At 40.3% G+C, this 15,227-nt stretch overlaps 1 protein-coding gene across 1 annotated transcript in view; it reads right to left on the reverse strand.

Moving 5' to 3' along the window:
* Nucleotides 1–15,227, reverse strand: part of nnt.S (nicotinamide nucleotide transhydrogenase S homeolog) — a 75,021-nt gene that overhangs the window by 54,549 nt on the left and 5,245 nt on the right. Inside the window, exons 2-3 of the mRNA XM_018244497.2 lie at nt 9,176–9,362; nt 1,363–1,592 (exon numbers count right to left, since the gene is read on the reverse strand). Coding sequence (XP_018099986.1) covers nt 1,363–1,592; nt 9,176–9,326 — 381 coding nt within the window. The 5' untranslated portion in view covers nt 9,327–9,362. The remainder of the gene's footprint in view (nt 1–1,362; nt 1,593–9,175; nt 9,363–15,227) is intronic.

The following is a 15,227-nucleotide window of genomic DNA, read 5'->3' on the forward strand; positions in this document are numbered from 1 at the left end:
GAAGGAACAGTAACGCTAAAAAAAATTTTATTAAAAAATCCATTCTACCTACACTAATAATAATCTACCCTGCATAAAGTCTATTCATAGCAATGCTTTATTAAAAAAAATACTGTTCCTGTCTACTGGAGAACGGCGATATGGCGACTCACTCTGCAGCTCTGCACTCCGCATCTTCTCCCTAACCCAACTTTTGCCAAAACCGGAAGTTATGAATCCGGAGTCCACAGGCTTGAGGCCAGTTACATAGGTGAGATCCTGGCAGCCTAAAGCCCCTGTCCGACCCATTATCTCCCTGGGCAGCAGCTCATCTGCCCTCCCTGGGGGCATCCCTTCATCCCCCCGACCCCCTTCCAGGAGAGAAGTGAGCAAGAGGAGCAGATCTGTGCGACTCTCTTGGATTTACCTGTACAGCTCTGACTCACAACAGCACAGATTTGACTTTAGGTTTTCTAAATATAAATCAATGAAAAATTCTGTACGGTTTATGAAATAATCAAGTTTATCTTTAGATCCAATATATCTCATAGGGAGGCTCCTTTTGCCTAGAAGATGTATTAGAGCTCATTCTATTAAAATCACCAGACATCATGTCTCTCTACATGCAGAATTTGTGCAAAAGGCAGTTATTTTGTTAGATTGTGTTTGTACTGGAATCAGTTATTTGAGTGACGGCTAATACAGCTGCTAGGAAAGGGAGCCATCTATAAGATATATTGGATCTAACTGTGAATTAAGATCTGACACCCAACTGCTGCATGAAGACAGAAAGAAGAGAAACAGATGCTGAGAGAGGGATAGTGAACATAAACTTGATTATTTGAGAAACGGTAGAAAATTTATTGTGTTTAGAAAGTTTCTTATTTCAATATGCAATAACCGAAGACTTGGGCGCCAGGAGGTTCTTAATAAAACAGGAACAAGGTTTATTGAACTATGCCTGAGGCAATCGTCTTCCTGCTTCTTCTTTCTTCTAGCAGGTGCGCATGCGCAGTAGTGCAAAAAGCGGAACTTTAACGAAGAAGTCGGCTATTTCGTTCTACTGCCCATGCTTCTGCCCCGGGAAATTTGAAAGAAGAGGTGAAGAAGACAATCGCTCATGGTGTTCGCTGGAATAACCCTGGGCTGGTGCAGATTTCTACTGATAGGAGCACCAACCCCGGGGTGTCAGGTAAGTAAATACAATCATTTGAGGGTGCCTAACTTTTGGCACCCCCAAGTGTAAATGACATTCCTTCACCTTTAAAACAAAACCAACTGCTATTTTAACTGTTCACAGTTATTTTCTTATGCTGCTTGTTACAATTGGACAAATATGCTAAAATGTTAATTATTTCATTATATAACAAAATAAACAATTACTTTGAGAACCAAATCTGAAGCCAACACATCCTTGGTCCCCTGAATGTGGGCCCCAGCCTCCTTGTATTGATCGTCTGAGAATTTAGAAGCTTCTCCTGCTCCTGCTTCCACCACCACATTAAAGCCCTGTTTGACCAGAGCCTGCACTCCAGCGGGGGACAGCGCCACTCTCTTCTCATTCTGGAAAATCTCCTTGGGGACCCCCACAGTGATCTGTTTGTATGGAACGCCTGTAATAACACAAAGAATCAATGCATTAGAGATCTCTTCCATAACTGAACTTCAGCGTCACTGAACTGGAGTAAGCACTTGCCCCAAGTGAAGAAGCGTCTACAATAACGGTGTAATACTTGCAATAAAAATACGTGCAATTAAATAGCTTTTATAAAATGCACATAGAATGCAAGCTGCCATATTGGTCTCTATTGTTCGCAAACGACTAGCAGTCATAGAGGCTTTACTGAAGTGTAAAAAATAAGGATAATCTCATGTACAGGAACAGGAACTATCCTTAGGCCTGCTGATCAGTTTATGCCTATTTCATGTTTGATTAGCCATTTATCTCAGCAGGGTACAGTCACACAAACTATACTGCATGTAAAACTTAAAGGGGAACTATCACGAAAATGAACATGTAGGGGCACATTTACTTAGTTCGAGTGAAGGAATAGAATAAAAAAAACTTTGTATTTCAAATTTTTTTTGGCTACTTCGACCTTCGACTACGAATCGAACGATTCGAACTAAAAATCGTTCGTCTATTCGACCATTCGATAGTCGAAGTACTGTCACTTTAAAAAAAAAACCTCGACCCCCTACTTCGCCACCTAAAACCTACCGAGGTGCAATGTTAGCCTATGAGGAAGGTCCCCATAGGCTTTCAAACAATTTTTTGGTTGAAGAAAAATTGTTCGATCGATGGATTAAAATCCTTCGAATCGATATTCGAAGTCGAAGGATTTACCTTCGGCAGTCGAATATCGCGGGTTAATTAACCCTCGATATTCGACCCTATGTAAATCTGACCCTAAATATTAGCTTCAGGATACTGAAATAGAAAACTTTCTAAATACAATCAGTTAAAAATTCTGTATTGTTAATTTCAATAATCAAATTTATCTTTGCTATTCCTCTCTCAGCATGTTTCTCCTCATTCTGTCTTCATTCAGGAGTTGGGTGTCAGATGAATGATTCAATATATCTTATAGGGGGGGCTCATTTTGCCTAGAAGGTGTATTAGAGCTCACTATTAAAATCAACAGAAATCCTGTCTCTCTACATGCAGAATTTGTGCAAAAGGCAGTTATTTTGTTAGATTTTGTTTGTACTGGAATCAGTTATTTGAGTGAGCTTTAATACATCGGCTAGGAAAGGGAGCCCCCTATAAGATATATTGGATCATTCATCCAACACCCAACTGCTGCATGAAGAGAGAATGAAGAGTAACAGATGCTTAGAGAGGAAACGTGAACATAAACTTGATTATTTCAGAAACAATGCAGAATATTTCATTGATTGTATTTAGAAAGTTTCTTACTTCAGTATGAGCTTATATTAAATTTTCATTTTCGCGATAGTTCCCCATTAACAAAACCACAGGCCTTTGGAATTTCTTTTGGAATTTGGCCCAAGAAACCTCTAATAATCCATAGCTTGTGTCACACAGAAGCCACTTGTTGGTGTGTAGATGGAGTGAAATTAATTCCACGGTTATACATGATTTTATTGTTTCCTATGCAGACATAATAAGTGACAGTAGCTCAGTGCTGACTTGCAGTCCAAGGTTCGATTCTTGGCACTGTCTGAAAGAAGTATGTTCTTCCTCTGTCTGTGTGAAACCTTAGATTGTAAGCACACTGGGGCAATAAATCTGTGCCCTGCAATATATCAGTACTGAATCAATAAAGGAAATATATTATATCTGTAACCAGATACAAGTAGCAGATACTTTGCTGCCTATGAGAAATAAGCCTAAAATATAGAGAACTTATGAAATAAAAGGAGAAGAGAGAAGGAGGGGTTGTTGGCCCTAAACAGTACAACAGGTGCTACATGTTAGCGCTGCAATAGAATCATTCTCCTCACCAGTGAAAGCTGGTTATAGTATATACATTGTAAATCAGTATTCAGGTTATTTACTAGGCACGGGAATGCAAACATTCTAGCAAATGACTTATGCGGGCAGTGATTAATACAGATGCCATCACAATACAAAGTAACGTAAATATCACAATAAATAGCAGGGGGTGAAATAAATCTCACTTCAAAGGCCTGCAGGTTAAAATATGCCAGCACTTTGCACGTATTTACATGAAGAGCTTTTCTTCCCACGTGCTAAATATTTCACAGAAACGAGGTGTGGGTGTTTCGGGTTTTTTTACAGAACCGAGCTGAACGCCATAGAGATACAGAGGTTTTAGTTCTTGTGGGGGGTTGTATAAACGGAGGGCAAATGCAGTTTCTGGCTCATTTAGTAAAGCAGGAACATCTAGCGCCCAATCAACACCCAAGTTGCCCATCAATTGCTTTGGATGTTGCTCTCAGTGGCCCCAAAGCAGGTGCTTATTTTTTAATGCCAGGCTTGGAAGCAATTTTTAATTGCATAAAAACTACTACGGTGTACTGTCAAGTAGAGCTTCCTATAGTCTGACAGTCCACATAGGGGTTACCAAATAGCCAATCACAGCCCAGGAATTTTTTTTTTAGGTTTGTGTTGCTCCCCAACTCTTTTTACATTTGAATCTGGCTCACGGGTTAAAGGAATTTTTCAGTATAAAAACAAAACTGGGTAAATAGATAGGCTGTGCAAAATGTTTTTAATATAGTTAGCCAAAAATATAATCTATAAAGACTGGAGTGAGCGGATGTCGAATATAAAAGCTAGAACACTACTTCCTGCTTTTCAGCTCTCTAACTCTGAGTTAGTCAGCGACTATAAGGGGGGCCACATGGGACATAACTGTTCAGTGAGTTTGTAATTGATCCTCAGCATTCAGCTCAGATTCAAAAGCAACAGTTATGATCCATGTGGCTCTCCCTCAAGTAACTGATTGGTTACTATGTGGTAATCAAAATTAATTTGCCTGACGTGGTACTAGTTGTGGCTTGTTTAGCATTAAAAAATAACATTCCCTGCCTAGTTAACAAGAGCAGTAAGAGCGACTATGATCACAGTACACAAAGCAAAACCTGGAATTCCCACTTACTTAAAGGGGTGGTTCATCTTGGAGTTAACTTTTAGTATGTTATAGAATGGCTAACTTTTCAATTGGCCTTCATTATTTCATTTTCTGAATTATTTGGCTTCTTCTTTGGACTTTTTCCAGCTTTCTAATGGGGGTCACTGTCCCCAACTAAAAACAAATGCTCTGTAAGGCTACAAATGTATTGTTACTGCTATTTTTTATCAAAAATTCACAAAAAAATCACAAAAGCATGCACATTATGATGAAAATAGTGTTTATTAATCCATATTAAAAAGTATCAAAAAAGTCCCCCCAATGCCCCAGTCATGTGACTTGCGCCTACACTTTAGGATGGAACTACTTTATGGCAGGCTGTTATTTATTCTACTTTATGTAACTGAACCAAGTCTCAGTGGGACTTGGCTTTTACTAATAAATACTGTTCTTAGATCTACCAGGCAGCTGTTATCTTGTGTTAGGGAGCTGCTATCTGGTTACCTTCCCATCGTTCTGTTGTTAGGCTGCTGGTGCAGGGGAAGGGAGGGGGTGATATCACTCAGCAGTAAAGAGTGATTGATATCAGAGCACAAGTCACATGACTGGGGACAGCTGGGAAATTGACAATATGTCTAGCCCCATGTCAGATTTCAAAATTGAATATAGCAAAATCTGTTTGCTCTTTTGAAAAATGAATTTCAGTGCAGAATTCTGCAGGAACAGCACTATTAACTGATGTGTTTTGAAAAAAACATGTTTTCCCCATTAACAGCTTAGCACAAAGAAAATAACATCTGTGGCTGTACAGAATAGAAGCAAGAGTTTCTGCCTTTACATAGGCCAGTGATCTAACACCTATGGCTGTCAATGCCATTCTAGGAATTGTAATTCAGCAACAACTGAATGGACTGATGTAAAGAAAAGCAAGCTTTAAAGGAGAAGGAAAGCTATCAATAGTACAAGCTATAACACTATATTTATTCTGCAGAATACTTTACCATATCTGAGTTAACAGCTTCTAGAAACTCTCTCTGTTTGATTAGCTTAGCAGCTGCCATATTAGCTTGGTGTGACATCACTTCCTATCCGAGTCTCTTCCTGCTAACTCATAGCTCTGGGCTCAGATTACAGCAGGGAGGGGAGGAGAGAGGGGGGAAAGGGAGGGAGAGAGGAGCAAACTGAGCATGCTCAAGCCCTAGCCCTGGAGGTTTAAGCTGAAAACAGGAAGTCTGATACAGAAGCCCATGAGTACACAATAGAAGGAAAGAAATGCTGTGTTTCTTTTGACAGTGGACTCGGAGCAGCATTACTTTGAGGGTTTACTGGTGTATTTTTATAGACCTTTCTGATTAAGCTTACTTCGTTTTAGCCTTTCCTTTTCCTTTAAATGAAGCCTGCAACGTGACCATAATGTTTAGATATAATATCCAACCCTTCATCTGAGGTCCAGTGTCATCACTAAATACCACTTGCAGAAGAAATATTATTTTATGTTATTCAGGCAGTTGTGCATTTGAGAAGGCATTTGCCATTCAAGTTGTTAATTGCCTGCAGCTCAAGTGAAAGTCAGATGTTCAGCAGAAGTCAAGGTTAATCATTAACTTACTGACTTATCGGGATTCCTTCTCATTAGTCTCTACCTTCTACAAGATCTGGCTTGGACTGGACCTATCACTGCTCCAGGCAGATTCCATCTCAAGGTAAACCAACAAGGTGGTGAAAGCAAAAGCCCACAAGCCATTTTCCAGATAAAACAAGTATACATTTTACCACCACTCACGAGGAAACTTCAGATGATTTCGGAAAATGAAGCGTTGCGAGTGCCATGCCGCAGGCGATTTTTCATTCTAGCAGGCGGAAGACAGGGGGAAGCAGGTCGGGGTTAGTAGCCCCAAAGAAGAGGTGATTCTCTCCGAATCTCCCAGTGTGACCTTACCCTTATTCCCCCTCCACAATCAGGTAGGCTATAAAACTTTCTGATAAGTTATTTGGCCCATATAAAGAGATGTAACCTGTACTAACAATGTACCCACTGCAATGGTTTTACTTCAACAGTCCAAGGAGCAGATTTACTAAAGGGCGAAGTGGCCATCGCTAGCGAAAATTCACCAGAAATCCAATACACATACAGGGACATCGCCAATTTACTAACAGGCGTAGAGGACAATGCGCTAGCGACAAAGGAAGTTTTGCCTATCACCAGGGAATTGCTGATCAGACGAAGGATTGTTACTCCGCAAATTCACTAAAGTGTGAATTTTACAGAATGTTACCTCTTTCGCCAGAGTTTCCTTCACCAGCTTAGACCTGGTGAACTGAGAAGCTGAAGCTAAATCCTCCTCAATCTTATGTCAGTGACATCATATCCTGTATGCCGGAGATTCATAAAAGTTCTAAAAAAAAAAAAAAAACGCTGATTTTTGTGTTAACATTTGAGGGGCATGCCACATTTGTTTTAGGGTGGGTTCATGTCTAGGACATTACAGGATCTCTTTTGTCTTTATTATAGCCACAGATGTTATTTTTCTTTGTGCTAAACTGTTAATCACACATAAGCTCTCAAGAAGTTGTCATGGGAAAACATGTTTTTTACAAAACGCATCAGTTAATAGTGCTGATCCAGCAGAATTCTGCACTGAAACCCATTTCTCAAAAGAGCAAACAGATTTTATTATAATCTATTTTGAAATATGACATGGGACTAGACATATTGTCAGTTTCCTAGCTGCCCCAGTCATGTGACTTGTGCCTGCACATTAGTATGGAACTACTTTCTGGCAGGCTGTTATTTCACCTACTTAATGTAACTGAATCAGTCTCAGTGAGACTTGGCTTTTACTGTTTAGTGCTGTTCTTAGATCTTGCAGGGAGCTGCTATCTCGTTACCTTCCCATTGCTCTGTTGTAAGTCTGCTGGAAGTGGGGGGAAAGGGAGGGGAGATATCACTCCAACTTGCAGTACAGCAGTAAAGAGTGACTGAAGTTTATCAGAGCACAAGTCACATGACTGGGGGCAGCTGGGAAACTGACAATATGTCTAGCCCCATGTCAGATTTCAAAATTGAATTTAACAAAATCTGTTTGCTCTTTTGAAAAATGGATTCAGTGCAGATTTCTGCTGGAGCAGCACTATTAACTGATGTGTATTGAAAAAAATATGTTTTCCCATGACAGTATCCCTTTAAGTGGCCACTTACAAGTATTTGCACCAACGTCTCTAATAAAGATATATATATAAGACCTATATGTACCCGCCCTGTTCTAAATGACCTAAGCGTAAGAGTACTAAAGAAGTTTCGCTAGGCAGAAACGAATGTTAGCAAAAGTTCGCTATAAAACGCTTGCGCTAATGAATTGATGCTAGTGAAACTTCGCCAGTGTTCGGTTTTAGTGAATTAGCGTAGTGGTAGAGAATTTGCCCCTGGCGAAGTGGCGCAAAGTGTGTCGATCATTCGCTGGTGAAAATTTGTCCTTTAGTGTATATGCCACCAAGAGACCAGCTACGCAGAGGCTCAATATCTCATTCTCTGGTTGGAAGTAAAAAACAAGCACCGGTAGGCTCAGGGAATACATTCAGACAGGCTAGTAAAAAATCAAATCTGACATCCTGGATAGGTAAATGGCTAAAATTGACTAATTGAAGTGAATAACGATTTCCAATCAACCAATCACTGGTTGCAAAGTATATGAAGGAGAGTTCGTTAGCTTTGGGAAATGATACAATGATGTGAAATCCACTTTCAAGTGCTTGGACTGACATTTGCCCAATAACTCTTTCCAAAACTATGTGCAACATTTTGGATTATTAAAAGAGAACTAAAGCCTAACTAAAAAAGGAGCTATAAATGTTGCTTCTGAACCAGCCCAAGGCAACCACAGCCCTTTAGCAGTAAAGATCTGGGTCTCCAAAGATGCCCCAGTAGCTCCCCATCTTCTTTTCTGCTGATTCACTGCACATGCTCTGTGCTGCTGTCCCTTACTGAGCTTAGGGACCCACTCACAATATACAGTACACATAGAATAGAAATGTCACAAAACAAGGCTGATTAGTAATTAATACAGATAATTACTACATGGCAGCACAGAACCCAATGCAATTAGCATCAGAATTTAATAATCAGCCCTGTAGCATCAGCTTATATTACAGGGGAAGCTCATTTTCTGCTGGATAATTAGTGACGAGCCCTAAGCTTAGCTTCTCAACAGCTGCTCAGAGCCCACTGAGCATGTGAGTGTCACAGACACTTTCCAAGATGGTGATCCCCTGTGACAAGTTTGAAGTCCTGGATCATTGATGTTATTGACAAGCTGAAACTTTAGCCTCGTGCAACAAGTTCAGTGTTTAAAATATGGCATTTTTAACCACATTCATGTTTAGAGTTTAGTTCTCCTTTAAGGGAAATCACTTGTTATACAGCCCTTTATAGCGTTCATCATTCACATCGGTACCTGCCCAAATTGAGCATACAATATTTGCACACTAGAGTCAATTTTAGAAGGGGTTAGTTAACCTGTATGTAGGTTTTTGGATTATGGAATAACAAACTCTTGCAGATGGAATTCAGGTGGAGGTAGCTCTATACATACATACATACATGTTATCCAAAATGCTAAAGCAGATGGAATCAATACCTGGTCTTACTGGTTGCTGGCACCAGAGCACTTGGTGAGTGCGGAACATTCGCAGACATGGTGTCTTCACAGTCTGAGCCTTCAGAGAAACGAGGCTGCTGAAAAGTGGACTTGAGCAGCTGGTAGTAACTGATCTCAGGAGGCCTGCCATAATGTCAGGATCTTTGTTAAAAACACGCTAGTCCTCCTGCAAAGCAGAACAGAGTCAAAGTTTAATTTTATGTGTTTGACTTTCTGCTAGAGCCAGTAGGGTGAACATAAAATGACTGGAACAAGCGCACACACATATTCCACGACATGTGAAGACGATGAATCACAAATTAAAAGCAAAATCAAGGTACATTTTTGTGATTTTCCTGTAGGGTGCAGTAGACCCCAACAAAATGTACTGGATTCACTTTCATTTGCCAATTCAGCATCATCATTTATTTATAACCTCAGCAAGTTATGCAGCACTTTACAAGAATTTATAAAGAACAGGAGTTTGACAATTTAACAAACAAGGGTTACAGAACAAAAAAAAAAAATAGGATCAGAGGGCCCTACGTGCAAGAGCTTACAATCTAAAGGAATAGTAGTAAAATGCCACGATCATTTAATTATCAAAAGAAAGAAGGATTATCCCGTTATAGGTGGGACTACCAGTGATCCCACAGCCCCACCACTGTCACTTGCCTTAAGTCACTAGAGATTTGTGTTGGCCAGGCCAGTCTTAAAGGAGAATCGACCGTAAATGTAAAATAACCCTACCCCCCTACCCTACATTGAACCCCGTCCCTCCACCCCCCAGCCTGGGTGCTGCCCTGGGCGAATGCCCCTAAGTCTTTACTTACCCCTCGGTGTAGATTCTGTCCAGGGGAGTTCAAGGCAGCCATCTTCCAGCTCTTTTGTAATCTTCGGAATGAGAGCAGCGTTTCGCCAATTTCCGTGACTTTCGTCACATGAGCAGTTGTCGTGGAGCGGAAGATTGCTCCAACTGTGCATGCGCCGATACGCACTTACCTTACGAAGATTACAGAAGAGAAGAAGATGGCTGCCGTGAGTATCTCTTTAAGGATGGCGGCAGATGGGGAGATTAGTCGCCCAGTGACAAATCTTCTCTACAGCGGGCGACAAATCTCCCCAAAATACCTTCCTGCTGGCTGGATGGCATACGAATCAATTTGTTTTCCAAAGTCGCCCGAAGTTGCCTCATGAGGAAACTTCGGGCGACTTTAAAACTCCAAATCGATACGTATGCCATCCCGGTGATTCGTATTCTTGCCGGTGTAAAGGTATTTTGGGGAGATTTGTCCCCGCCTGCCACCACCCTTAGGGTAAAAGCACCTCTTTAGCCAGCAACAAAATGCCTATAAATACCTCATGTCCAAAACCAGCTGAATCGGAATAGGAAATGACAAAGAAAGCATCTCCCTGTGTACCATTGCCATAAAGAGGCAGTTCATCTTCAAAGAATGTATTTATTTGCTTTAATTTAAGTTGCTTTTTTTTTTTTTACTTTAAACATCAAATGTAAAAAAGTTAATAGTTTTATTAAATTGTTCCCACTCATGTCAGAGGCTCAAAAGTCACTCTCTAAACCACAGGAGTCGATTTGTTCATCAGCAGTGACACAGGAACAACGAATGCATCAAATTGTACCCGCTGCAGACAACAAAGTCCCCTCATTAACCTGAATGGCATCTGGATTGTGCCGCTGCACTGGCGAGACAAGAACTAGCAAAGTAGTTAAATAAAAAAAAGTCCGACCAAACTAGAATCCACGATTGGACCTTATTTATTATTAAAAAAGCATGATTTAATTGGAGAGGACTAACGCAATAAAATCGAGTGAAAACCTAACTGAACAATTTTTTCACAAAGTCGAAGTTACGCAGGGGTTGGATATTCCAACAAGACAATGACCCTAAACACACTTAGAAATCTACAAAGACATTTATGCAGAGGGAGAAGTACAATATTCTGGAATGGCCGTCACAGTCCCCCGACTTGAATATCATGAAAATCTATGGGATGATTTGAAGCAGGCTGTCCATGCTCGGCAGCCATTAAATTTAACTGAACTGGAGAGATTTTGTATGGACGAATGGTCAAAAATACCACCATCCAGATGCTCATCAAAGGCTATAGTAGGCGACTAGAGGCTGTTACATTTGCAAAAGGAGCTCAACTAAGTATTGATTTGGGGGTGCCCAAATGTATGCACCCGTCTAATTTTGTTATGATGCATATTTTCTGTTAATCCAATAAACTTTATGTCACTGCTGAAATACTACTGTTTTCATAAAGCATGTTACAGTGGTGTGAAAAACTATTTGCCCCCTTCCTGATTTCTTATTCTTTTGCATGTTTGTCACACTTAAATGTTTCTGCTCATCAAAAACCGTTAACTATTAGTCAAAGATAACATAATTGAACACAAAATGCAGTTTTTAAATGAAGGTTTACGTTATTAAGGGAGAAAAAAACCTCCAAATCTACATGGGCCTGTGTGAAAAAGTGATTGCCCCCCTTGTTAAAAAATAACTTAACTGTGGTTTATCACACCTGAGTTCAATTTCAAAGGTTATAAAGCCATTTCTAAAGCTTTGGGACTCCAGCGAACCACACTGAGAGCCATTATCCACAAATGGCAAAAACATGGAACAGTGGTGACCCTTCCCAGGAGTGGCCGGCCGACCAAAATTACCCCAAGAGCGCAGAGACAACTCATCCGAGAGGCCACAAAAGACCCCAGGACAACATCTAAAGAACTGCAGGCCTCACTTGCCTCAATTAAGGTCAGTGTTCACGACTCCACCATAAGAAAGAGACTGGACAAAAACGGCCTGCATGGCAGATTTCCAAGGCGCAAACCACTTTTAAGCAAAAAGAACATTAAGGCTCGTCTCAATTTTGCTAAAAAACATCTCAATGATTGCCAAGACTTTTGGGAAAATACCTTGTGGACCGACAAGACAAAAGTTGAACTTTTTGGAAGGTGCGCGTCCCGTTACATCTGGCGTAAAAGTAACACAGCATTTCAGAAAAAGAACATCATACCAACAGTAAAATATGGTGGTGGTAGTGTGATGGTCTGGGGTTGTTTTGCTGCTTCAGGACCTGGAAGACTTGCTGTGATAGATGGAACCATGAATTCTACTGTCTACCAAAAAATCCTGAAGGAGAATGTCCGGCCATCTGTTCGTCAACTCAAGCTGAAGCGATCTTGGGTGCTGCAGCAGGACAATGACCCAAAACACACCAGCAAATCCACCTCTGAATGGCTGAAGAAAAACAAAATGAAGACTTTGGAGTGGCCTAGTCAAAGTCCTGACCTGAATCCTATTGAGATGTTGTGGCATGACCTTAAAAAGGCGGTTCATGCTAGAAAACCCTCAAATAAAGCTGAATTACAACAATTCTGCAAAGATGAGTGGGCCAAAATTCCTCCAGAGCGCTGTAAAAGACTCGTTGCAAGTTATCGCAAACGCTTGATTGCAGTTATTGCTGCTAAGGGTGGCCCAACCAGTTATTAGGTTCAGGGGGCAATTACTTTTTCACACAGGTTTGGATTTCTTTTCTCCCTAAATAATAAAAACCCTCATTTAAAAACTGCATTTTGTGTTTACTTGTGTTATCTTTGACTAATAGTTAAATAGTTAATAGTTAAATGTGTTTGATGATCAGAAACATTTTGTGTGACAAACATGCAAAAGAATAAGAAATCAGGAAGGGGGCAAATAGTTTTTCACACCACTGTATATATTAAAAGGAAGTTGCTACTTTGAAAGCTCAGCCAATGATAAACAAAACTCAGAATTCAGAGGGGTCCCAAACTTTTTCATATGACTGTAGATACAACCTTGGCAGGTCTGAGATGCTGGATTTTCGGATCTTTTGCAGCATCAGGCTTTGTTTGATAATTCCCTGAATTCTTTTCAATGTGGCTGTACTCACACAGACGCATGTAAGCGTGGAACAAAGGTTGGGATGCAGCATGTTGCATTTTACCTGCGTTCCGCACTTACATGCGTCTATGTGAATACAGCCAAATTGAAAAGAATTCAGTGCGTCTACTCCTGCGTTCCCCTGCGGCTGAACGCATGAAACTGGAACACGGGAGCGCAGGTAAAAACACTCGTCTGCAAGAGCCCTAAGTCTATTAAAAAATCATGAAACCATTAAATGAACCCAACAGGCTGGTTTTGCTTCCAATAAGGATTAATTATATATCTTTGTTTGGATCAAGTACAAGGGACTGTTTTACTATTACAGAGAAAAAGGAAATCGTTTTTTAAAATTTGGAATTTTGGAACGGAGTCTATGGGAGACGGCCTTCCTGTAATTCGGAGCTTTCCGGATTACAGGTTTCCAGATAACAGATCCCATACCTGTACTTTGCAACAGGTTTTCAGTTATTGTGGAAACACAGACTGCTACGGACATGTCACTTTACCTGTGACATTTTATGACTAAAGGTGGCCATATACTATTAGATCTTAAGCCGATATGCCCACTAACAGCTGGGCGATATTGGGTGAATCCGAACGTTCACGCCTGGGGCTGAACAATCGGATTACAATGCTGCAAATGGGCACCAATGGGTCGCATGTCCGCATCAACTAGCTGATGCGGTCCTAGATCGTACAAAAAAAAAATCAAAAGGTGACCGATCGTTATCTAGGCAATTTTTTTTTATATCAATCGTGAGGACCCGTTGGGAGCCCCCACACACGGTCAGATAAACTGCCAAATTGGTCTAAAGGAATGATATCAGCAGCTTTAATCTGCCCATGTATGGCCACTTTAAGAAGTCGGGGAAGTAGCAAGGCAGGCTACTAAAGAGAGTTTATAACTAGCCGGACAGATTTGCTTTCAGTTTTATTTATACACAGGAGGGAAATAATTAACAGCCAAGTCTGGCTTCCACAAACACATTCTGAATAGAGCCCGTATGCACAGCATCTGCAGCTTTGTTCTGTATCGTCAGTGGAAAAACACAGACTACCCAGGGTAAAGGTCAAGGAGATATCTGTGAGTAAGATTTCCAATCTTTCTGATAACTTCTTTGAGTAAAGAGCAAGGGATCTAACAGAGAAATACAGAAGCAGTGGAGCCAAGGTTAAACAGCACAGAAAGGCCACAGTCACTTGGTGAATGATTTCCCTTATAAATTTCATTGCAAAAAATGGAAACAAAATCAGGTAGTAACCAGCCATAACTTTAACCTCACACTAAACTGGCCAGCGCTACAGTGGCCACTTCTATAAATACATTACAAAAAATATTAAAGTGATTGTTCAACTTCAAACGCTTTTTTTCTGGTTATTTCTGTTTTTCTACTTCTGAAGTGTAAAAGTTTAATTTTTCACCTTTTTATTAGTGATGTGCGTGTCGAGAATTACTTTACCAGCACCCGACCCTAACACGTGCCCTACTACATCACTACTTATATCTTTCTAAAGAGTTCACAAATACTAGAAACATTTAGTTGATATATTTCTTATCTTTGTCCCTGCTGAGCAAAATCCCTGAGTTTCATTACAGGCAGCTGTTAGACTTGATACAATAGTTGCTAATATTCCACAGATGCTTCTAAGAAATGTATCAACTAATTGTATCAGCTAATTGCATCAGCTATCAGCTAAATGTAGCAAATTGTAAGAGATACTCCGGGATCACTGAGTTTTCAGACTCAAACACCAGAGACATTCAATGTTATACTTCAATGTTAGATAAGTAAAAAAAATAAACGATAGAAAGTATTTGAAAAGAGTCCTTATTTCTGGTGAACAATCTGAAAAAAAAAATAACTGAACTAAAAAGTGTTGAGAAGGTGAACAATCCCTTTCACCAACAAATGCAAGTGTTGAAAATACTGTCTGTTGCCTGAGCTTATATTTATATACTTTCATCCTGGCTTCACTTTGGGCTAAAAAATATTATTCTCTTTAAAAATGGTCCCTTTATTGGAGCTCCCCAGAGCTCTGCTATTGGTCCCTATACAAGTTGAATGAGGGGTGGGTGTGTCCCTGACAGAAACATAGGAGGGAACAGCCAATCAGAGCCC

Source organism: Xenopus laevis, chromosome 1S (genome assembly GCF_017654675.1).
Source record: "Xenopus laevis strain J_2021 chromosome 1S, Xenopus_laevis_v10.1, whole genome shotgun sequence".
Classification (NCBI taxonomy): domain Eukaryota; kingdom Metazoa; phylum Chordata; class Amphibia; order Anura; family Pipidae; genus Xenopus; species Xenopus laevis.